Genomic DNA, 22,855 nt, shown 5'->3' on the forward strand with positions numbered 1-22,855 from the left:
TTAATTCTTATCTTTAAATAAACAGTTTAAATATTTGCTTACTTGAGGTTAAAACAGTGCTATCCATCCTTGTCCTGTTGAGATAAGCTACTTGTTTGAAAGGCAGAAAGTTGAGATGACCAAGAAAATATTTAGAAGAAGGAGGCCTACAAGAGAGCTGGAGAGGGACTTTGGACAAGGGCCTGGAGTGACTGGACAAGGGGGAATAGATTTTAGCTGAAAGAGGGTAGATTTAGATTGGATATTAGGAAGAAATTCTTCCCTGTGAGGGTGGTGAGGCCCTGGCAGAGGTTGCCCAGAGAAGCTGTGGCTGCCCCATCCCTGGAAGTGTCCAAGGCCAGGTTGGTCAGGGTTTGGAGAAACCTGGGCTAGTGCAAGGTGTCCCTGCCATGAAATTAAATGGGCTTTAAGGTCCCTTCCAACCCAAACCATTCTGGGATTTTAGTCTATGTTCTTCAGCTGCCCAAAGCTGAGGAAGGGGAAAAGGAAAGGGAAGCACAAAAGAGCTGCTGCATAAGCAGGATAAGGGAGGGCAAGAAAGATCCTCGCAATGAGGATTTCTAAACTCCTTACAAAGCCTAGGTTCAGCTAGGTCTAACCTTAGCCTCAGACTTTGACAGTGGTGGTGCCCCATTTCCAGGGGAGAGTCACAGCTATGCAGTCCACCTGCACTTCAGGGATAGCCCAAACCAGGCTTATCCTGATGGAAATATTGATAGAGTGAAGCAGTTGGCTGCTAGTCAGTAGGGCAGAGAAGATAAATGTGTTTGCTTTAGCTTTGTTTTCTTCTGTACTTTGGTTATCTTGCATAATTTGGGGCTTTGAAACCACCTTTCAAAATATTTTTCCGAGGCACCTTCGTTTCCTTGTACCTGAGCCAGGAGCTTTCCAGCCTGCAAGTCCACCCCAGAGCACAGGCCCTGCTGCTCCTCAGCCAGTCTGATCCAAACTGGGGCTGAGGATCAAGTGTATCCATAAGAGGCACAGCAGTGATATTTGCAGAACTGCCTTGGGGCCCCAGTTGCCATCTCTGTATGTCCCTGGTTGTGTTCCTATCTTTGCAATTTTTTTTTTTTTCAATAAGCAAGAGAGTTTTCTTCTGATAACAAAATTCAACGTTGGCACATGGCTGGTTTCCAAGCAGTGGCTGGATTTACTGAGCAGACAGGTAGGAGGAGAAGTGACAGCCCTTATCAGCACTAGGCAAAGGACTTAGGTTTCCACCCAAGTTTTTGCATCCTGTCTTCAGTTATGCAGGACTCTGGTGCCTATATGAGCATATTTTGTTGGATATACAGGCAGAAATGCCAGGTGGGTCTGTTCCAGCTACTGTGCTTGCACTTGGCAAAGCCTGGTCCTCTCACTTGCTCACCATGGGTTTATTAGAAGGCCTGAAGCTGGGTGAGGAGCACTCCTTGCTTGCCACTTCACCTTCCTGCACATCTCCCTTGCTCTACAATCAGGCCTTTTGCTTCCCTTACAGCAGCACCACGTGGTCTATCTGTAGGTTTCTGCTCAGAAATCCCAGGATTTGTTGTCTTGTCCAAAACCTGGCTTCTCTGCCAGTTTTCCCCCTGCTGCTGCTCTGCACATCAGTGTGGGACCAGAGCCAGTGTGAGTCAGTGTGGAGGGTACCAGGGGCTGTCCTTCACCCTCTGTCAGCACAGTCCCTTTTAGAGCAGGTTGTGGTGACCTGCAAGGGAAAGGGATGCAACAGAGGCCGTGTCCTTGTGGTCTCCTTCTCTTGGAGAACAAACAGGATCTTGCATGTGATGCCAAGTCTGCGTGGGGTGGTATTGCCCAGGCTGTAAATCAGAAGTGAAAAGCCTCTCAATGCAGCTGAGGGTGAGCCAGGATGAGGAAAAGGAGAAGAAATGAGATGCTGAGGATGTTTTATTAGGGCAGGAAATGGGACAATGAGACACATGCAATGGCACTATCTGGGTATCCTCTCTCTCTGGTAATTATTTTGAGGCCATGATCACACCCACTCTGGTAGGAGTTGGAAGTCCTGGAGATAATAAATTTCCCAAAACTTGGGAGTGCAATGGGACCAACTGGACAGAGGAAACAAGCTCAAATTAATACTTCTGTCCAGCAAAGGCAATGGTATTAACCTTTTATAGGTAACAGAAACTGATAGAAAAGATATGGTTGTTCCAACCACAGAATCACCTCTAGTTAACTCACTGGGCACCAAAAATTTGTCTTTTACCCACAAAGCTGTAAGAAACTGGGCTTCACACCTTCCAGGGCTTGTGGTTCCTTTACCATAAGGTGACCAGGCCCCAGCACAGGGCCTCAGTGGCAGCAGGAAGGTTCATCCTCCCTCCCTGTGCCCACCTGTGGGCCTGGCAGTGCTGGTGGTGCTGAGGCTGAGACACAATAATCCCCAGAGTTCTGACACGTGTGGCCCTTCCAATCCAAACCATTCCATGATTCCATGATCATTCTATGATTCCTGGCCCTCTGCGAGCATCATTTGTGTTTTTGTACACAACTTGCTCATTGGATGGTGGGCTCAGCCCAACATTAAGGCAGTCCCACCCACCAGCACTGCATCTGGGGGGCAGAACCCACAGTCCCCCTGTGGCTGTCACCCTGGGCACCCCCGTGGTGGCAGCAGAGCCACCACTGCTGTGAGGTCAGAGCTGTGTGCCCTGTGGCACAGGGGCAGAACCCACGGCTGCCCCGGGGCTGCTGCACTGGGCAGACCCCACTGAAGGGGCTGAGGACGCAGAGCTGAGCACAGAGCCCGGACATGGCGAGAAAGGCTCCCCCCAGGAGACGTCGTGGGTCTGCCAGACGCTGCTTGGGCTGTGAGGATGAGGTGGCAGAGGTGACTGTGGAGCTGAGAAGCAGGTACGAGGTCGGCTGCTCCCGCCCGGGGTGTCACACTGGGGCAGTAGGATGGATGTGGCACAACGAGGTCAGTGGGGTTGGAGCAGCACGGGGAAGCTGACAGATCAGCCCTGTGGCATGCAAAGTCTTCCTTCTGTGGGGATAGGTCTAGGCCAAAAGCCTGGCTCACTCTGTGTGGGGAAGGGAAGGGTTTGGAGACCACCAGCACCCAGGGAAGAGGTGGGGGTGCCGTGGTGGGGAGAGCAGCCTGTGCTCCCTCTCTGAACAGCCACTGAGAGGTGCCTGCCAAGGGGAAGGTTTGGGTCAGGGGCCAGTGAGAAGGAAGACACAGGGTGAGAACTGGGCTGTGCTGCTGGAGGGGACTGCTGATACCAGCTTGTTTCTCTTCTCCTGGAAGCTGTGCAGATGCTCCCCTCACTGCAGCTCTGGTGAACCTTCATCTGGAAAGGGTCAAAGAAATTGCAAGTAAGCTCCTCACTGACACTTGCTGTGACATCCTCTGGGGTGAACTGGGAGAGCTGTGCTGTGCCAGAGCTCCAACCCAGTGTCACTAGTGGCAGGAGAGGTGCAGGATGCTGCACTTTTCACCCCATGGAGGGATGTGTAGGGCCCAGTGCCCGTGGTTGGCTCAGCATCCTACAGACAAGACCTCAAGAGACAGGCACAACTTTTCTATGGTTTCTTTGGCCCAGGGATGTTCCTGAGGCAGATTTGTCAACTGGCAGACGACCTTGTCTTCCTGGGGAGAAACCGTCTGAGCCCATACATCCTCAAGGCGTACGTACTGCGTGTTCCTGCTGTGGCCAGGGGGCAGGAGGGGGATGTCTGAGGGCCAGTGCAAGCAGAGGGGAGAACCGATGGTGTTCCTCAGCCAGCAACCCGGGGCTCTCACCTGGGTGCTGTTGTGCTGCAGCCACTCTCAGGAGGCACCAAGAGCAAAGCCCCTTGGCAGTGCCACTGGCACACCAGAGCCAGAGCCCCCAGCTTTGGCTGTGGTAGGACAAACTGCCACGCAGCCAGGCATTTGGGGCAGAGCCAGGTGTCTGCAGGGGACTTTCCCCAGCTCTGGCGAGACATTGTGCAGGTCTGGGAAAGCTCTGGGAGCAAAGCCAGGCAAGACTCCTATGCTTCCCTGTTGTGAAGGGGGTTGCCCAAGACTTGGCTCATTGACAGCCCCAGGACTCCCTCTCTTTCAGGCAGAAGATGGTCCGGCAGAAGAAGAGCTTTAAAGTCTATGCCTTGTTGCTCTCAGTGTATCTTGGTGAGTTTTCACGAGCAAAGAGCTGAGAGCAAAGGCCTGGCTGTGCTGGATGCCAGCTCTCCTTTGGGGCCATTGTGTGTGGAAACTCCTGTGGCCCAAGTGCTCCCTGCGTGTGTCCTTGACTGGGAGTGACACTCAGATCACCAGTAAGACTTCCCAGGTAGTCTCATGGCCACGCTACTGCTGCAGCCACTGGACTGAATGGTGTGCAAGGCTGCAAGAGAAGGGTGGAGGTACTTCCAAGGCTGAACTGGGGATGCCCAGAGGGAAGGGGCTGTGCAGGGGGGTGGATGAGGGGGCACCTCTCCTAGCCCATGCAGCCTGGTGCTCGCTGCAGTGAGGGGAAGCAGGGAGCAGCTCTGGGGCACTGAGCACACCTGAAGACTGAGCTGTGATGTCTGCTGAAGCCTGGGCTGATAGCCCCAGTCACAGGCACATCCCCTCTCTGCACCCCCCCTTCCACACCCCTCAGCTAACCTGCTGCCTGATTCCCAAGGCAGCAGGGAGGAGACAATGGTCCCTCAGGGTTGGCTGCCAACCCTGTCCAGTAACAGTTCCTTCATGGTGTGAATTGCAGTTGGAGTTTTCTGTGGGACCTCCCTGCCAGCGTGGACACTGCTGACAAAGGGACTGATGCAGGTTGGTGACTCTTGTGGGATGGGCACCTCCTGCAAGAGAGTGTTGCTGATGGTGGCTGGATAAACCTCGGGCTCTTCTGCTTCCACACAGTGTGACCCAAAGAAGCAGCAGACTGTGCTGTGTCTTCCTAGGGAAGTCTTCCTGGGAAGCCTGGTGGCTCTGGCAGTGGATGTTCTAATGGACAGTTTTCCCTTGCAGGGGCTGACAAGTGTATTTCCAACAGGCTTGAAAACCTTCTGGTAAGAGCTGTTTCCTGAACTGGAGCTGGGTCTGTGTAGATGTGTTAGCTGACCTTGCTCATTTTCCAAACAACAAAGGCTCCAGTACTTCCCTCCTGCCTTTGCCTTTTGCTCAGCTGTGGGATGGAGGGAAAGCACACGAGTGTCTCCTCGCTGACCTCAGGTGCTTCACCAAGCGGGTGGGCTGCTCTGACAAAATCTGCTTTTCTGTTCCTGCAGGAATTCAGACACGTTGACTGAAACCCAAAAGTTGCATCTTCTGCTGGAGGAGGTCGGTCAGCTGGGGGTGGAGATCAGTAGTGGGAAGAAAGTGACCCTGCATTTTGGGGAAAGAGGCTTGGCTGGGCAGAACTGCCAAGGCAGCACTCCTTGGGGTTGGTGGTGGGGTCAGGCTGTTGTGGCCACGGGTGCTGTTGCTCAGTCCTCGTGGCTCACATCAGCACAGTCTCACAGCTCTGGGGCACAGCTTGCCCTGCATGTCTGACACCCAGCTCTGCCTCCTTGGGCACTGGTGGCCGTGCTGAACTGTCCACTGACAGGGCCCTTTTCTGTGTTTGCTCACAGCTTTCCCAAGAATTGACCAAGATGACTTTGGAATCCTATGTCAAGACTGACTGGGCCCTGAAGAGCTCTGGTAGGGACACAAGCAGCCTGGTGTCCTTGCCCTGTGCTTGTCTGTGTCCTGTCCTTGTCCTCCATGAGGGTGACTCTGGGGTTGGCCCCCCACATTCCTGTGCTGATGGCACAGGGATGACAGATGTTCCTGTGCTGGATAGGGGCTCTCCTACTCTCTGCTGCACTTGGAAAGGGAATGGCTGGGTTGTTCTTTGCTGCCTCCCAGCACTCTAAGGCCTGTGGGAGAAGCAGTCACCAGGCATGTGGCTGCTGTCACTGCCCCGTTCAGCTGGGCACCCCCACTGGTGGGGAGATGAGGACATGGAGCTGGACAGTGGCATCAGAAATGGTGTCTGAGCACCAGGGCCTCTCAGTCTGCAGCCTCTTGCAGCCATCTGCTCTCCCTTCCTTACAGGAGCCACCATTGACACTCAGAGAACTTCCCAGACCTACGACTGCAGAGAGAGTTGGGTCTGCAGGATTTTATACTTCTTCTGGACTGCCAACCCTCCTGATACTATTCTGCAGGTATCTCAGCAGAAATCATCAGTGCCAGTTTCCTTCCTTCCTGTGAAGCTGGGGACTGTTCTCAGGGGCTGCTCAAGCCACAGTGTAGATCAGGTTCCTCAAAGCAAAGCTGGAAGGCAGGGCTGGCCTTGCTGGGAAGCAGCAGTTCCCCTTCAGAGGGGAGTGGAGCTGAACTGAGCTGTACCTGCATGCTGCCCACAGTCCTCAGCCACAGCTGGGTGAAAGGCTTTCTTTCTTCCTGGTGACCCTGTGTTATGGTTTAGCTAAATTTCTTCATACCATCGTGTGGTTTTGGAGAAGTGCAGGGCACCACCACCTTGCCCCCACCACAAGGTGGGGAGCAGGGAGGGAGGAGGGGTCCCACCGGGAAAAATACTGCGAGAACTTAGGAGAATAAAGCTGCTGGCAGGATGGGAACTTGCTCTCTTTGGTTCCTGGGACTGCACCCCCAGCTTTTCTGTTATTGTTTGGTTGTTGTTTTGTTCTCTGTCTTTAGTAAAACTCTTATTCATTTTCATGCTCCACTCGAACGCCTCATAATTTTAAAAAAATTCATAATTTGTGGGGAGGGGTTTTCATTCCATCAGAGGTCCTGCCTCCTGGGACACATTGTCAATAAACCAAGACACCCTGTTTCCACACTCATCCCTAAGAGCCACTTTTCACAGATGGGTGGTGAGAACAGGGGGGATGCCCCACAGAGACCCTGGGCAGAGGTGTTTCTGCTTGGCCCCGATTAGGCTGGTTTCATAATCAGTATTCTCTGTTCTGTCATGCTAATCTCCTTTTGGCTGGCAGGGAAGGCCTTCTACTTCTGTCCATTCCCTCACAGGTGCCTTATTTTGAGGCTGAAACAGAGCCCACAGACACACCAGCCCCAACACTTCAAACCACGTGGGCAGCTCTGTTGGCCCCAGCCTCTCACACCTCACTGCTCTCACATTCTGGTTGCAGCCAAATGTTTCCCCAGGAAGCTGCTGGGCTTTCAGTGGGCATCAGGGCCAGGTGGTCATCAAGTTGCCAGCACGAGTCCACCCTACTGCCATCACAGTGCAGCACATCACCAAAGACGTCTCTCCGAGCGGGACCGTCATCAGTGCCCCCAAAGACATCACTGCCTTTGTGAGTCTGCTGGGCACTGCTGGGGGGGTTCTGGGCCTGGGGGGAAGCCAGGACAGGGTCTTGCTTGCTTCTGTGTGTCCTCTGAGCTTTGTGTCCGGCTCTCTCCTGAGCACTGCAGTGCCCAAGTGCAACACTTCAAGGGCTCGAGAGGTTCATCCTTCTTAGGACTTGTTCTGGTTCTTGACCCAAATTCAAGGCAGAGCCTGAGCTCTACCCTTACCAGTCCTAGACTACTGTAGAGCCCCAGGAAAGGCTGGGTAGGTAGGTTTCCTCTTTGTTGGGACGGGTCTGAGCTGCTCTCCTCATGCTTTGCCCCTGAGGGAGTGGATGCAGCCGGAGAAGAGGAATCTCTCCTGGGGACATTCACCTACAACGTGGAAAAAGAGCCCATGCAGACTTTCCCTCTGAAGGTACACTCCATGCACGGGGGACAGATGCCAGGGAGCAAAACGGGTTTGCCTGCAAGTGCATGGCAGGGAGGGTGGGAAGGTTTCCTCCCTGGGCAGAGGGTCATGGACCATCTGACAGAGACCTGGAGGGGCTGGGAGGGCTGAGTTGCCAGATGCACATGCAGCCACTCCACCCAGCAACGACCTCGTGCCGTGGAGAAATGGGGACGAGTGGTGGCACAAGCTGTCAGGCATCACTGTTGCTTCCACCCTGTGACCTGCTGACAAGCTGGACAGTGTCCTCCCAGCACAGCATGCCCCTTCTCTGCCACTGCTCTCAGCCTGCCAGGGATGGCAGGAGCTCAGTGGGGTCACACACCAGCTGCACTGGAGCACCTCCCCAGCCCCTCTGACAGCACAGAGCAAGGGGCAGAGGGAAGGGAGATGCAGCCCCAGCCAGGCTGGCATGCAGAGGATGATGCCAAGTGCCTTCCCTTGTCCCCAGCCTCCCCAGGAGCCCTGGCACCAGCAGCAAGCCTCAGATGTCCCCTGTTTCTCCCACCTGCTTTTGGGAGCTTGCTCCTGAGCAGGAAGAGGGCTACCAGGCTGCTGATTCCATGGTGATTTCACTGTGGCTTTTAATGCTCCCATTTTTGCTCTTCACAGGATGTGCTGCCTCCCAGAGCCTTTTCATATGTCAAAATTCTCGTGAAGAGCAACTGGGGAAACCCGTGGTACACCTGCATTTACCGAGTGCAGGTTCATGGAAGGAGGGAAACCCAGAAAGCCTCAGCCAAGATCCAAGATGAATAAGGAAGAAAATGCAAAAGAAGAAAGGGCAAGGGGTGTGAGGGACTGAAAAAAAGTTATTAAAAAGTTATCAATAGCTTGGAATTATCCTGGGTGGGGCTGGGGAGGGGGGAAAGGGCAAATTCTGCCAAGGGGAGACACTGCACTGCCCCATTCCACAGGAGTCCAAAGCAAATCAAACCAACACCATGCAGCCACTGCATGGTTCATGGCCCTTCCTGGATCTCTGGCAGCTGCATCTACGCTGGATCTAAGGTAGTAGCAATAATTCTCTCTTTCTCTCTCTCTCTTTCTTTACTTCTTCCTCTTCTCCTAATTTCCTAAATTCCTTGAATATTTGGGTAACTTAAAGCTGGGGTGGGTTGGAATTTGCTAATTCAATGCTTTGTGAAATGCTTTATGTTGACTGAATGCTTGTTTTAAGCTTTTACCAAGCTCTCTTATTTTCCAAAGTTTGCCAGGATGCTATTTTGGCTCTCTGAGAAGCATTGTAGTGTTTGTCCTGTGTGTGACCTTGAAGCATAAAAGAATTGAAGGCCCCTTTTAATGAATCCATTGGATTTGGAAGCTTTTTGTCTTTTTGATGTAAAAACCCTTCAATGAGCTTGTGTGAAGAGCCTGGAACTTTACAAGGGACAAGAAAGGAAATGGGGGGAAATGGTGTGGCAACCCAATGCTGATTTTAGAGGGTGCATGTGGGACTGTGCCAGGGGAGTTTTAGATAATATATTAGGAATCACAGAAACATTGAATCTCCTCTGTTGAAAGGGACCCACGAGGATCATCCCTTCAGGTCCTGCATCCAAGTCATTAATGAAGATGTTGAAGAGCACAAGGCCTAAGATAGAGCCTGGGATGTTGATTTGGAAGCCAGTGCAGTTGACTTGGAAGTGACCTCAGCATCACCATCCTGGCTGGAAGGTCTGTAGCAGACTCCCATGATGACATCTGCATTATTTGTTTGCCCCTTGGTTCTTACCCAGAGGTTCCCAACTGTGCCATTGCCAACTGGGAGCTCCAGACATTCCAACCCTTCTATCACATACGATGCCAAGTGCCACACCCACTGCCCTGCCCACCCCTCCTGAAGAGCCTGTAACTGTCCAGAAGAACCAGGTGAAGAGTTTTCTGGGTGAAGAACCTTCTGGGTGAAGAACCAGAGCCCAGAAGGGTGGTCAGGCACTGAAACAGGCTCACAGCACCAAGCCAGCTGTGGGACACAGGGTGAGCTCGTTGTGGTGGTCCCGTGCAGGGACAGGGGTCGCAGGAGTTGGACTCCATGATCCTCGTGGGTCCCTTCCAAGGCAGGAGATTCCATGACTGGTTGTTTCCAACCCATCTCTTCTAAACACCTGACACAGTGATATATGTGTCCTGTCCCAGAAAAGGGAGAGTGGAAGCCACAAGTCCAGGGTTTAAGATGATGGCACAGTGCATGGAAACATCTACTCCTTCACCATAGATGTGTAGGGAGAGACTAATTTGTGCCATAGCTTAGCACTACTGACTAAAATAAATAAAGCCTTAGGCCCCAGGAATTGTATTTTAGCCTTTATTTGATCTGTAGAACTGTAAGCAGTCGATAAGGAAGTACAAGTAAAACTTTAACTACGGGATATCGTGTAACCAAGGGCAACGAAATGTCTCCAGAAACAGACAAAAAGGGGGCCATGAGGCTGCTGGAAGGAATCAGAAGAGCCCTGGCATGGCAAACAGGGTTGGATGAGCAGAAGTACCATCAGGAAACCAAGTGACCTACAGAGACTATAAAATCCTTTAGCAGTCGACAGGCAGGGCCTCTCTTTGGAGGCACCAAGCTCAAGTTGTGACTACCATTGCATAATAAACACAGCAGAAGAAGGAACCCTCTCTGATTCTTTTTATGAAGCACAATTCAGGGACGAGCCCTGTTGCAGTGGCCTCTGTGTAACTCCTACCATAATCTGGTTGGGGGCTGTATAATTCCTACAATGAGTGGGATCGCTGAAACCCAGCAGTTGGAAGGGTCTGTGGGAGGATATGGTCTCAATTCCCAGTTTTCCACAGGCAATGTGGTGGCCTGTATGGTTATTTTTCTTAGGCTAGTTTTTCCTGTACTCCCATTGAATCTTTTCTTTCTGTTGCTCACTGTGCTGCCATTGTTGAACCTCATCTGCCTGGGTAGTTTCCCTTCTCCTCAGGCCATGGGAGGATCATGGGTTCCATCCTCCCAGAAGTACATGAAGGGCAAGAAGGGGACCTGAAACAGTCACCATGGATTGACCACGGCCAGATTGTGGCTGAGCAGCCTGATTGTCCACTAAGATGACACATCAATTCCAACAAAATATCTTGGATAAGAAACTCCCTCAATCAGTTGCTCCAAGGCTCTGATGTCTCTCTTGATTACCTTCAGATTTCTGGTTGTTGGTGCTTCATCACTGCACACAGCCCTCCCACCCACCTGCATCTGCACTTGCTTCACCCTTTTGCTGGTTTCCTAAAGCTCCCTGTGTCACCAAAATTTGGGAATGAAACTCCTTAAGATCAGTGTAACCTTAGGCAGGCATTACTTTATTATGGTGCCTGATGCAGGAGAGAGAGCTCCTGCCTAATGAGCACCCCTGGCTCAACACATAAGTGTATTTATTAGACAGGATATACACATTCATCAGAAAAGTGTTGCAGTTTGTCCACCTTTGTTCATTGTTCATGGTCCACACTGGGCATTTCTGCATGTGAATCGCTCTCTTTTTTGCACTTTTGTTATTAATATTGTTGCTGTTACTGTTCATCTTCTTATCTCATTGCTGTTTCCAGTAAATTGTTCTTATCCCAACCCCTGATCTTTGCCTTTTGTGCCTCCCATGGAGGCAGAGAGGGGAGCAGCTCATGGTCTTTTTAGTGGGAGTACTAAACTGGGGAATACCATTCCTAAACCATGACAAGGGGGGACACAGCTGGGACAGCTGACCCCCCCTGGCCCAGCCCATATGGCATCATGCTCAGTGTATAAAGCTGAGGGCAGAAGGAGGAAGGAGTGGGACATGTGGAGAGGTGGTGTTTGTCTTCCCAAGCCACTGTTGGTACATGGTGGAGCCCTGCTTTCCTGGAGGTGGCTGAACATCTTCCTGCTGATGGGAAGAAGTGTGTTAAATATTTATTTTGCTTTGCTTGCATTGCATGGCTTTTGTTTTCCCCATTAATCTGTCTGTGTCTCAACCCACCAGTTTTCTCACTTTTAAACTTCCGATTCTCTCCCCCATCCTACCAGGTGGGAGAGATTGAGTAACTCAGCAGAGTACTGGGGTTAAGCCATGACACCCACACAAGGCAACCACAACCTCTGATCCGTGATACTTGGAATAATATCAAACTGAGGACTGCTGGATTGTCTGTGGAATGCCTCAGCCTTGCAGAACCAGTGAAAGAGTTACTGGCACCTTCCAGGAATGTTTTTGGAGTTTGGCCCACTTCCTTATTGGCTTTTTACTGTAAAGACCGCCCAGACTTCCCAGTCATGCTTGCCTAGCCAGCTGATCCTCCTCCTGGAGGAAGGAATAAAAGGCAGCCCTTGGCAGACAGGCAGCTCAAGTTGCTTTGGCACATCTTGCTGTGGACTGCATGATGAGAAAGTCAATGCTGTTCCTCGGCTTCCTTCTTGCCTTCCTTGCTCTGGCTCTGCCAGGCACCCAGGGAAAAACCATCTCCCGATGTGAGATGGTGAAGATCCTACGTAGGAATGGATTTGAGGGCTTTGTGGGCAAAACTGTTGCTGATTGTGAGTATAACGAGCTGCCATTGGACCTCTCTGCCTCTACCACCCTTCTCCCTCTCAACTTCTTTGTGATGTTCCAGCAGCACTATTCTGTCCCTCCATTCCTTTGACTTCATCATCTCTCTTCCTCATCCCCTTCCGTGCTCCCTTGTTTAGTTTACACAACAAATACCCAGCCAGAGCTTCATCCCTCCAAGCATTTACCCATCCAACTCTCAAGCTTACAATATCACCAGTTTAATTACTTCTTCAGCACCTCACTCATCCTTAATCCTTCCATCTCTTTCCTTTTATTTACCCTGGGCATACCTTGATGTTCTCCTGTGGGATGTCTCCTCCTCCTGCAGGGATGTGCCTGATAAAATACGAGAGCAGCTACAACACCAAGGCGTACAACAACAACGGGCCGAGCAGGGACTACGGCATCTTCCAGATCAACAGCAAGTACTGGTGCAACGATGGCAGGACAGCTGGGGCCAAGAATGCCTGCCAGATCAGCTGCTCAAGTAAGTGGTGGGACAGAACAAAGAGCCTTTCTTTGTCCACTCCTTGAAAGCACCTGCTCTGTCCGTGATTCCTGCCCAGCAGCCGCTCCGGGCATTTCTATCCATGTGTCCTTCTATTCATCCATCTTCTCAGTGTCCCACCTTCCCTTCCTGATGAACACCTTTCCTTCTGCCAATCTGTCCCTGCTCTTCCTCTGGCCCTCTTTCCTCCACGCTGACTTTTTCTCCTTTCTCTACAGAACTGCAAGATGACAATATTGAGGACGATATTCGGTGTGCCAAGAAGATTGCTCAGGAGGCTCGTGGCCTCACTCCCTGGTAAGGATATTTGCAGTGGACACTGGGGAAGAGTGGGCAAAGGAGATAAAAAAAATCCTGCTACTAACTGGGGGGGGGGAGAGGGAGCAATTGGTGAGAAGCTGTATTTGGTAAAGGTTAGCACAGTCCTTCTCCTAGAGCTGAAAGTAGTGAGGAGTCCTCACTTTCAGAACATGCTCTAGCTCCCTAAATTTCCCTCCTCTCCCAGAGATCTCCCTTTTTGTTCTCTTCCCCCAGATCCCTTAGAGTCTTTCATGCCCACCTTTCTTCACCCAAGACTCTCAAAGACTAACCAAGTCTGTTTTTATGACCAATTCAATCCTCAAACTGCATAATGTGTTTGTTCTCCAGGTACGGCTGGAAAAACCACTGCCAGGGCAAAAACCTGAGTTCCTTTGTCAAGGGTTGCTAAATCACTCCACAGGCATCGATTGTTTTCTCAGCATCACCAGAAGTGAAGAGTGAGAGTGTTTGGAACAGAGGCTACAGAAATGGATGGGTGTGGGGACTTAAAAGCATATTATTAAGGTAGAGAGGGTGCTGGCTATGCTGACTGACCCTGGGAAGCCTTTGTACTGCTGCAATGCAAATAGAGAACTTAGAGCTGGTGGCTTAATACAAACAAGGCTTAGCAGCAGGGCACTACAGGTGGAATTTCAACCATTTACTTGCATAATCCCATCTCAAGATTCTGTTGCCTTAACTAACAGGGCTTTGCAACATTTAGTGTTTCTCTCTCTTTTTGTGTCTTTCTCTATTCTCTTTATTCTCCTTCATCCCTCCCTTCCTCCAGTCCTCCCTCCCCTTCCTTCATTTTTTTGCCCACCCTTATTGGAGTGTCTGAAGTGAGAAAATACAAAAATTGATGAATGCTGTATCAGACCTGCAGAATTGTGTTGCCTTATGATTATGACAGTCACTGACTATGGTGGGGAAGTACAATTCACTGACAGAGAGAGAACAGAAACTATGATGAAACACAAACCTTGTTCCTTAAATTTGCCTGAGCATCTGCTCTTGGCTGGTGTGAGGGACAGGACACTGAAACGTGTGGACATCTGGCCCAGCTCAATGTGGCTTTTCTTGTCATCCTTTGAGGAAGTTGACCAAGCACAGCCTAGAATGCAGGCAGCATCCCTGTGAGGAAACTATGGGTTGGAAAACCTATTGGGAAAGGGAAATGTTTCGCCATTTAGTTCATGAGTCCTTTTCCCAGAAGAAGGCTGGGTCCAGGAGCAGTGCACAAATGGAAGGTGATGTCACTGAAACCATATTTGTTCTTGTGCTTTCTGCTTTGGGAGGCAGTGACTGCTTTGATGTTTATGCAATAAAGGGTTGCTTAAACTCTTGTCTGTGTGAATGTATAAACTGACTATGAAAGCCATGTTTGTTTAGAGGGCTGAATCTTAAAAAAAAATGCTCAAAGTAGCCTTGCCAGAAGACCTTCTTCCCAAGTACAGGGCAGGTAGTGGCCCTTTCCCCTTCCACGACCCAAGGACTTCATTCCCTCATCAAATAATTCAGGGCAGAGCTATTTTACATACTGTCCATGACATTTTTTGAGAAAACTCAAAAAAACCCTTTGAGTCACAGCCTTACCTTGTCACTGTCTTCAGTGCAGGTATTTCCATCTACTGCAGGGTTTGAGCAAACCTTCTTATAAGGGGTTTTGGTTTGTGGGTTCAACCCTGGTAAAGGGGTGCTTTCTGCCTACCCAAATATGAAGACCACGTGTGCATCTCCACGGGCCATACTCAACAAGAGAAGATCAGGGGTTGTGGAAATAAACTCTCTGCAAATGAAAACATGTCCCTGCTGCCGACTGATGGATCCTCCTGCAGCCCTGTGACCCCCGGTCCGAGCAGGAGCGGGGCCGAGCACGGGTGCCCAGCTGGGGTGGTGCATCCTCCCCTCCCCTGTGCCCTCTTCTTCTCAGCGGCTCCTCATAAGCCTTGACTGTACAGTTACCCCAGCGGGGCGGGGAGAGGGGCAGGAGCGGGGTGGGGAGAGGGACAAGAGAGGGGCAGGGAGAGGGGCCGGAGCGAGGCGGGGAGAGGGGCAGGAGTGGGGCGGGGAGAGGGGCCGGAGTGGGGTGGGGAGAGGGACAAGAGCGGGGCGGGGAGAGGGGCAGGAGCAGGGCGGGGAGAGGGGCAGGAGCGGTGTAGGAAGAGGGGCAGGAGCGGGGCGGGGAGAGGGGTCGGAGTGGGGCGGGGAGAGGGGCAGAAGCGGGCGTGGAGAGAGGGGCAGGAGCAGGGCGGGGAGAGGGGCAGGAGCGGTACAGGGAGAGGGGCAGGAGTGGGGCGGGGAGAGGGGCGGAGCGGGACGGGGAGAGGGACAAGAGCGGGGCGGGGAGAGGGGCAGGAGGAGGGTGGGGAGAGAGGCAGGAGCGGTGTAGGGAGAGGGACAAGAGCGGGGCGGGGAGAGGGCAGGAGCGGGCGTGGAGGGAACCGGCGGCGGGGCGGGGAGAGGGACGAGAGCGGGGCGGGGAGAGGGGCAGGAGCAGGGGCGGAGCGGGACGAGGAGCGGCGAATGCAGTTTTTGGCTGGGCTCTGCTCGGCTCTGCCCGGCGGCAGGAGATGACCCCGAGGGGAGTCAGCCCCTGCCTTTGGGACCCTTCCCAAGGCCGTGCTCGTGCGGTGATGGAGCGGGCGCGGGAAGGATGCGAGGAAGAGGAGGATGGCTCTGGAGAGGTTTCCCGAGGCAGGAGGTGGGTAGGAAGGGCTCGCAGCGCTGCAGCGGGTGTGCTGGGGCCGAGCCGGGTCGGTGGGTGCCAGCACAGCCCCGTGCTAGCACAGGGGGGAGGCTGCACACGGGGGGATCGGGGGGACCTCGGGGGTCCCCCCCCAGCCCTGCCCGCGCCCCACTGCGCAGCCCCGCTCGCCCGCCCTCCTCCTCGGCTTCCCAGGGCAGATGTTCCTCCTGGAGATCCCCGCTAGATGGGCCCCGCGGCCCTGCAGGAAAGGCTCTTCTGCACAGGCAGCAGCGGGAATGCGGCTCCTGGCTTTCGCTTGGGGTTTAGAGGGGGAACGAGGGCCAAGGGAGAAGTGCGAACACACGTTGTGCAAGTTTCCTGCCTCACAAGGACACGGGGCTGGACCCCGCAGCAGAAATGGTTTGACTTTACTTCGCACAAAATGCAAGAGTGGTGTAGGAGGGGGCATATTGCTAATTTAACCCTAGTGGAAGGTGCCCCTGCCCATGGCAGGGGGGTTGGGACAAGATGATCTTAAAGGTTCCTTCCAACCCAAACCATTCCGCGATTCTATGAACACCTTTGTAGCCGAGGGCACCCTCCTCCAAAGTGCATCAAAACAGGCTGGAGCAGCTGCAGGAGTTGCTGTCCCGTGCAACCTCCCTGCCGTGGGCAGGGATCAGCTCCTTCCCTGGTCACTCCCTCCTGGCCCTCGGCACAGCAGGCTGCACACCTGGGAAGTCGTTTCCCTCCTCAGTGGAATGGGGAGCAAAGGAAATGGGGAACAAAGTAGAGGAGAGGAAGCTGTGAGTGAGGCAGTGCGGTGCCATGGGCGGAGCAGCACCCTGGGGTGCACGGGGTCGAGTGGGGCACAGCCCGTCAGTCCCACCAGCTGTAACATCTGTAGGACCATTTACTGTGGGACATTAAGGTAAGTAATTAGATTGCTGCAGTTATTTTGCTGACAGTCTAGGAAACACTAGGAAAACCCCCAGGAACAACACTTCCTCCTGCCTCAGTCCCCTGCTGTGAAAGGTAACTTGCCTCTCTCCTTGCCCTAGCTCAGGAGTTACCATACCTATTCATACCATTCATCCAGTTGGTCTTTCCCAAACCCAGCTTGACTTGCCAGGACACAATCCAACCTAGACTTGTGGGGTTCCTGCATCCCCTGGCATCCTCCATATCCTGTATGCAGGGCTTACCTCTGTCAGGCTGAGCAAGGGGTTGTTTGAGTGACCGGTGTCAGCCAAGGGTTTCCTCTGTGCCTCCAGAAAAACAAGCTAGAGCACTTTTTGGACTTACCACGATTTCGTAGAGCTCTGAGACCGAGGTCTTCAGTCAGTGCAATGGACCCAGCCCCAAAGGCCAGTGATCACATGGTCTGGGCTTGGGTGAGCAGCATGCACCAAGCGAAGGTGAAATCCTGCAGAGAGGGGGCTGATCGGATTGGGGGGGCAAACTGTCTTTGGGAACTGGCCAGAGCTGGGTTCTCCATCTCACCCCCAATAGTGTGATTCAGTAAATGCACATTGCTTCCCAGTGCAGGTCAGGAAAGCCAGGGGAACTGGGGAGAGAGCTGACCTGGGACACAGGCGCTTCTCCCTCGGAGCCCATGTGCCCAGCGCCCGTCCCACCCCCAGCCCGGGCACGCGAAGCACTCGCCCAGCTCCCCATGTGTTGGGTAAAGAGGCAACAGCTGCAGGGGCCCTTCTGCTGCCTCAGGAGCTGGGACAGCACCCAGAGCCAGGCCGGGATCTAAATTTAACCTCGTGCTTTGTGTGTTTGGACATGCGAGTGCAGGCTCCAGCCCCCAGTCCCCACCGCCTGCCCCGGAGGAGACGGGGACCCAGCGGAGCTCCAGCTGGCTGGGACCTGAGGAAGAGGGGCTGGGCCGTGGGGCAGGAGGGGGAGAAACGGCGGGGGGAGCAACACCATGGAGCCTGCTTCTCCCCAGGATGACGTGAAGAAGAGGCAACAGAAGGAGAAGTCCTGGGCACTCCGTGGGCAACCAGGGCTTTCTGTGCTGGCACCTTTTCCTTGCAAGGAATCCTCATTTGTAACGGGTTTGGGGGGGGTGAGCAGGCAATGCGGGCTGGGCAGACCAAAGGGGGGACAGCAGCCCTGTTTCCCAGGACAGAAAGCTTGTTAAGTTTGGCTTTCAGGTGCAGTGTGTGGCGCAGCCTGGGCACTCCGTGGGCAGCCAGGGCTTTCTGTGCTGGCACCTTTTCCATGCGAGGAATCCTCATTTGGGTCGGATTTGTGGGGGCGAGCCGGCAATGCTGGACGGTGCTGACAAAAATGGGGACAGCAGCCCTGTTTCCCAGGAAAGAGAGCTTGTGAACTTTGGCTTTCAGGTGCAGTGTGTGGTGCAGCCTGGGCACTCCGTGGGCAGCCAGGGCTTTCTGTGCTGGCACCTTTTCCGTTCGACGAATCCTCATTTGTAACGGGTTTGGGGAGGGCGAGCCGGCAATTCGGGCGGGGCTGACCAAAGGGGGGACAGCAGCCCTGTTTCCCAGGACAGAAAGCTTGTGAGCTTTGGCTTTCGGGTTGTAGTGGTTTGGACTTTGTTTTCCCCCAGAGGCTAAGAACAGTGGTAGACCCCAAGGGGTGGAAACCCCTGGAAGTTTTGGAGTTCTGTCCAATGGGCGCTCCTGCAAAAATGTCAACATCCCACAAGCTCACCGGAAAAGATGAGTTGTAGTTTGGTTGTTGTGGGAGAGGTGGCCATGTCGTAGAGCCACGAGGGAGGGGCTCTGAGCCCCTCGGGCCCTCTGGGCCTTCCCAGCCCCTGGCTGGGGGGGGCTGCAGGGACCTGGAACAGCATAAAGCTGGGCTAGGTGCCTGTAGTTATGCCGGGAGATGTTTTCTCCATGGGCACAGAGCAGCAGCCGGCACTGACCAGAGAAATGGTGGCAGAGAGCCAGAGATAAGAACCTGAACTGAAGGAGCAGCAGAAGCAACATGCAGCACCAGAGAAAGGACTCCTGGAAGGAGAGCCGGGAGAAAGAGAGCCAGCAGCCTGAGAGACAGAGTTCTGGGGGTAAGACTGCACCAGCCCCCCAAAACTCCCTTGAGACCCCTCTTGGAGAAGAGGGACATGGACTCCTATTTTGGAGAAGAGTTTTAGACATGCAGCACCAGAGAGAGAGAGGAGCTGAGAAGCTCAAAGGACGTCCCGGAGCTGGACCAGGATGGCCAGATGGAATGTGGGGGGAGTTGACCTTGGCTCCCCCCCCCTTGCACTGCTGCCACGGTGGCAGCCTGAGAGACAGGGCACAGAGGCCCTGCAAGGAGCTGAGTCTCCTGGAGATACCAGACCGTCACGAAGACCCCCCTGTGTCTTCGTGATATGACGTGGTGATACGACCTTGTCTGGGGTTACGAAGCCCACGGAAGACCCCTCGGTTGGAGGCGATGGGGCCGAGAGAGGCTTGAATACCTCCCTCGTGAGTGCTGGCAGAAAGCCAGCTATCAGCTGCTGCATGTGGAGAAGACAGACAGAACCTGCTGCCTCAGAAGATGCTGCTGCTTAAGGACTGGAAGGGATCTGTCCTTCTTTCCCTCCTGGACTTTTATTTGGAGGGGAGAAGAGATCTGATCAGTGTAAATACATATGTCATGGTAGAGATAGTTGTGATCATGTGTATAATGTGATATGGTATTTATTTGTACAGTCATTGTAATATATTCCCTTTCCCCCACTTTGAGTCTGGTGTGTTTTGTCTGGAAAAACCCATCTCACATTAGGTTGAGATGTGGGAGGGGGAATAGAGCTAGGGAATTGGATTTTGGGGCCATCTCAAACCATGACACAAAGTCCAGTGATCCCACAGGTGATGGGGGAACACCCTGAGAGGTCCCAGGACACTTTGGGGGGACACACAACACAGAGGGAGGGGAAATTTAGGCCCCCTGCCCCCCCCAGCAGCTCCACGCCCCTGTGAGGGGCCCCCCCAGCCCCCTTTTTGGGGAGGGGTCCCAACCACACCAGAGACCCCTCCCCCCTTCCAGCCTCCACTAAACACCCTACTCCAGGGGGGTCCCCTCAAACCCAACCTCTTTTATTACAACAAAGCTGTACAGTTTGCGGGGGGGGGTCCCGCAGCCCCCTCTACCCCAAGGGATAGGCCTTGATGATCTTGACGTCATCCAGTGGCCGGTCCTGGGCATTGGTCTCCACCATGGCCAGGCGGCCCAGCACGCCCATGCCCTGGCACACGCGCCCGAAGATGCTGTGCTTGCCATCCAGCCATTGTGCAGGGCCCAGTGTCAGGAAGAACTGGCTGCCATTGGTGTCCGGCCCCGCGTTGGCCATCGCCAGGATCCCAGCGCCTGAGGGACATGGGGACATGGGGACAGGGACCTTGGGGAGGGACATGGCACCCCATGGCCAAGGTCTTAGTATCACAGGGAACAGGTCACCTCATGGATGGGGACTCAGGGGACACGGGAGCTCATGGATGAGGACTCAGGGACATGTCACCTCAGGGATGGGGACACGGGGACATGGACCTCAGGGGGAGGACATGGGGACATGGCACCCCTTGGCTAAGGTTTATGTCACCTCCAAGGACGGAGACAGAGGAGACATGGCACACCTTGGCCAAGGTCTTGGTATCATGAGGGATGTCACCTCATGGATGGGGACTCAGGGACATGGGAGCTCAGGGATGGGGACACAGAGAACATGGCACCCCGTGGCCAAGGCCTTGGTATTATGGGAACATGGTACCTTATGGAAAGAGATGGAAAAGACATGGCACCCCATGGCTGAGGTCTTGATATTATGGGAACATGGTGCCTCATGGAAAGGGATGGAAAAGACATGGCACCCAACGGATGGGTCCTGGGGGACATGTCACCCAGTGGAGGGGTCTTAGGGAACCTTAGGAAGAACTGGTTCCCATTGGTGTCTGGCCCTGCATTGGCCATTGCCAGGATCCCAGTGCCTGAGGGACACGGGGACAGGGACCTTGTGGGGGGGACATGGGGACCTGGACCTAAGGGGTGGGGACATGGGGATACAGGGACATGGACCTCAGGGGTGGGGACACAGGGATGTAGCACCCCATAGAAAGGGACATGGCACCCCATTGATAAGGTCCTGGTACCATGGGGAACATGCCATCCCATGGATGATCCCCCATGAATGGGGTCAGGGGGGACATGGTACCTCATGGTTGGGGTCCTGAGGGACACAGGGACATTTCAATCCAAGGATGGGGACACAGGGGACATGTCACTCCATGACCAAGGTTCTCACATGATGGTGGCCATGACATTCCTATGGATGATCCTTCATGGATGGGGTCTTTGGGGATACGGGGGATGTGTCATACCATGGATGGGTCCTGAGGTCCTGGTGGATATCCCACCCCTTGACCAGGGTCCTGGGGATCCCAGGGGCCCCAGGGGGTCTTCCCTGCTATAGGTGGGGTCCTGGGGATCCTGGGGGTCTTCCCTGCTATATGTGGGGTCCCAGGGTCCTGGGGGGTCCTGCCCTGCTATAGGTGGGGTCCTGGGGATTCCGGGGGTCCCAGGGGTCCTGCCCTGCTATAGGTGGGCTCCCAGTGTGCCAGGGGTCCCCCCCACTCACCAGTGAACTTCAGGTCAGGGTGCAGCTCATCCTCAAACTGCTTTCCGTAGATAGAGGCACCGCCGCGGCCTGTGGGAGGATTTGGGGGGTCAGCGGGATCCCTAGCACCGGGGGGGGGGGGTCCCAGGGGGATCCCGGGGGGTGTCTCATGCTCACCGGTGCCCGTGGGGTCCCCACCCTGCACCATGAAGTCCTTGATGACACGGTGGAACTTGGTGCCATTGTAGTACCCGCGACGGCTGAGCTCGGCAAAGTTCTTACATGTGCGGGGGGCGTGCAGCCAGTACAGCTCCAGCACCAGGGATCCCATCCTGGGAATGGGAATACTGGGAATGAGAATGGGGCTGTGCAGCTAGGACAGCTCGAGCACCAGGGACACTGGGACACTGGGAATACCAGGAATGAAATGGGAACGGCACTGGGAAGGGGGGCTGTGCTGCCAGTGCAGCTCCAGCACCAGGGATCCCATCCCAGGAATGGGAACAGTGGGAATGGGAATGGTCCCAGGAAATGGGCTCACCCCACTGTGACTCCACGGGATCAGGGCAGAGGCACAGTGGGGGGAAGGGAGGGGATCGGGGGGCAATGGGGGGCAACGGGACACTGGGGGGACACCGGGGGGGCAACCGGGACTGGGGGGACTGGGGGATAACGGGGCTGGGACTGGCAGACACCAGGAACAACGGGACATGGTGGGGACACCGGAGGGGGTCTCCAGTCCCGGGGCTGCCCCGACTGGGAGACACTGGGAGCTTCTCCGTGCCCACCGGGGAACCAGGTGCTGCCCGGGACACACCCCGGGTCATGGACACCGGTGGACACTGGGGGGGCTGGGGGACACCGGGGACTGCCCGGGACCGGGGGGACACCGAGGGGGTCTGGGGAACACCGGAGGGGACTGGGGAACACCAGGGCCTGCCCGGCACAGGGGGGACACTGGGGGTCTGGGGGGACACCGGGGGCTGCCTGGGACCGGGGGAACACCGGGGATCACGGACACCGGGGCTGCTTGATACCCGAGGGTCTGGGGGCTCACAGACCCCGGGGACTGCCCGATCCCGGGGACTCACGGGCACCGGGGTGGCTCAGGAGGGACCCCGGGGGTTGCCCGGTCCCGAGAGCTCGCGGTCAGTGGGGGCTGCCCGGTACAAGGAGGGACCAGGGGGACACCGGGGGTTGGTGGCAACGAGTGGTCTGTGGGCTCATGGACCCCGGAGGTTTCCCGGTCCCGGGGGGGGCTCAGTATCGAGCCTGGTACCGGGAGTAGGGGGGTGGGGGTGGCAGCCCCCGCTGTCCCTGCTGTCCCCGCGGCAGGGGGCGGGGCTAGGGGGTGGGCGGGGTCTCTCCCGGTGCCGGCGGGGGGCCCGGGCCCGCTCCTTACGTGGTCTCCATGGACACCGTCGGGGGCTGCCACGAGTCGGGAGGCACGGCTGGCGCGGCGGCCATGGCGGGCGCGCGCTTCCGGGACACGCCCCCTTCCTGTTCTATGAATAAAGGGCGGGGCGAGCGGGAGAGGGA

General features: G+C 54.8%; 3 protein-coding genes across 3 annotated transcripts; 2 read left to right on the plus strand and 1 right to left on the minus strand.

The window, feature by feature from the left end:
• The first annotated feature begins 4,744 nt into the window (after nucleotides 1-4,744).
• On the plus strand, nucleotides 4,745-8,534 carry LOC127480554 (SUN domain-containing protein 5-like). The gene is made up of 8 exons (XM_051808788.1): nucleotides 4,745-4,762; nucleotides 4,961-5,001; nucleotides 5,221-5,272; nucleotides 5,566-5,635; nucleotides 6,032-6,144; nucleotides 7,099-7,266; nucleotides 7,587-7,676; nucleotides 8,322-8,534. The coding sequence occupies exons 1-8, from the start codon at nucleotides 4,757-4,759 to the stop codon at nucleotides 8,466-8,468; spliced, it is 687 nt and encodes a 228-aa protein (XP_051664748.1). The 5' UTR covers nucleotides 4,745-4,756; the 3' UTR covers nucleotides 8,469-8,534.
• A 3,480-nt stretch (nucleotides 8,535-12,014) lies between these two features.
• On the plus strand, nucleotides 12,015-14,359 carry LOC127480565 (lysozyme C-like). The gene is made up of 4 exons (XM_051808801.1): nucleotides 12,015-12,225; nucleotides 12,570-12,728; nucleotides 12,968-13,046; nucleotides 13,398-14,359. Exons 1-4 carry the CDS (start codon nucleotides 12,069-12,071, stop codon nucleotides 13,456-13,458), a joined length of 456 nt encoding a protein of 151 aa, XP_051664761.1. The 5' UTR covers nucleotides 12,015-12,068; the 3' UTR covers nucleotides 13,459-14,359.
• Nucleotides 14,360-19,800: 5,441 nt separating this feature from the next.
• Nucleotides 19,801-22,819, minus strand: PPIL1 (peptidylprolyl isomerase like 1). Its single transcript, XM_051808795.1, has 4 exons — nucleotides 22,719-22,819; nucleotides 21,494-21,648; nucleotides 21,338-21,406; nucleotides 19,801-20,073 (listed from the first exon to the last, which is right to left on the minus strand). The coding sequence occupies exons 1-4, from the start codon at nucleotides 22,781-22,783 to the stop codon at nucleotides 19,853-19,855; spliced, it is 510 nt and encodes a 169-aa protein (XP_051664755.1). The 5' UTR covers nucleotides 22,784-22,819; the 3' UTR covers nucleotides 19,801-19,852.
• Between the last annotated feature and the right edge of the window lie 36 nt (nucleotides 22,820-22,855).

The sequence above is a fragment of the Manacus candei genome, unplaced genomic scaffold, assembly GCF_025592945.1.
Source record: "Manacus candei isolate 608988 ecotype Guabito, Panama unplaced genomic scaffold, ASM2559294v1 h1tg000073l, whole genome shotgun sequence".
Classification (NCBI taxonomy): domain Eukaryota; kingdom Metazoa; phylum Chordata; class Aves; order Passeriformes; family Pipridae; genus Manacus; species Manacus candei.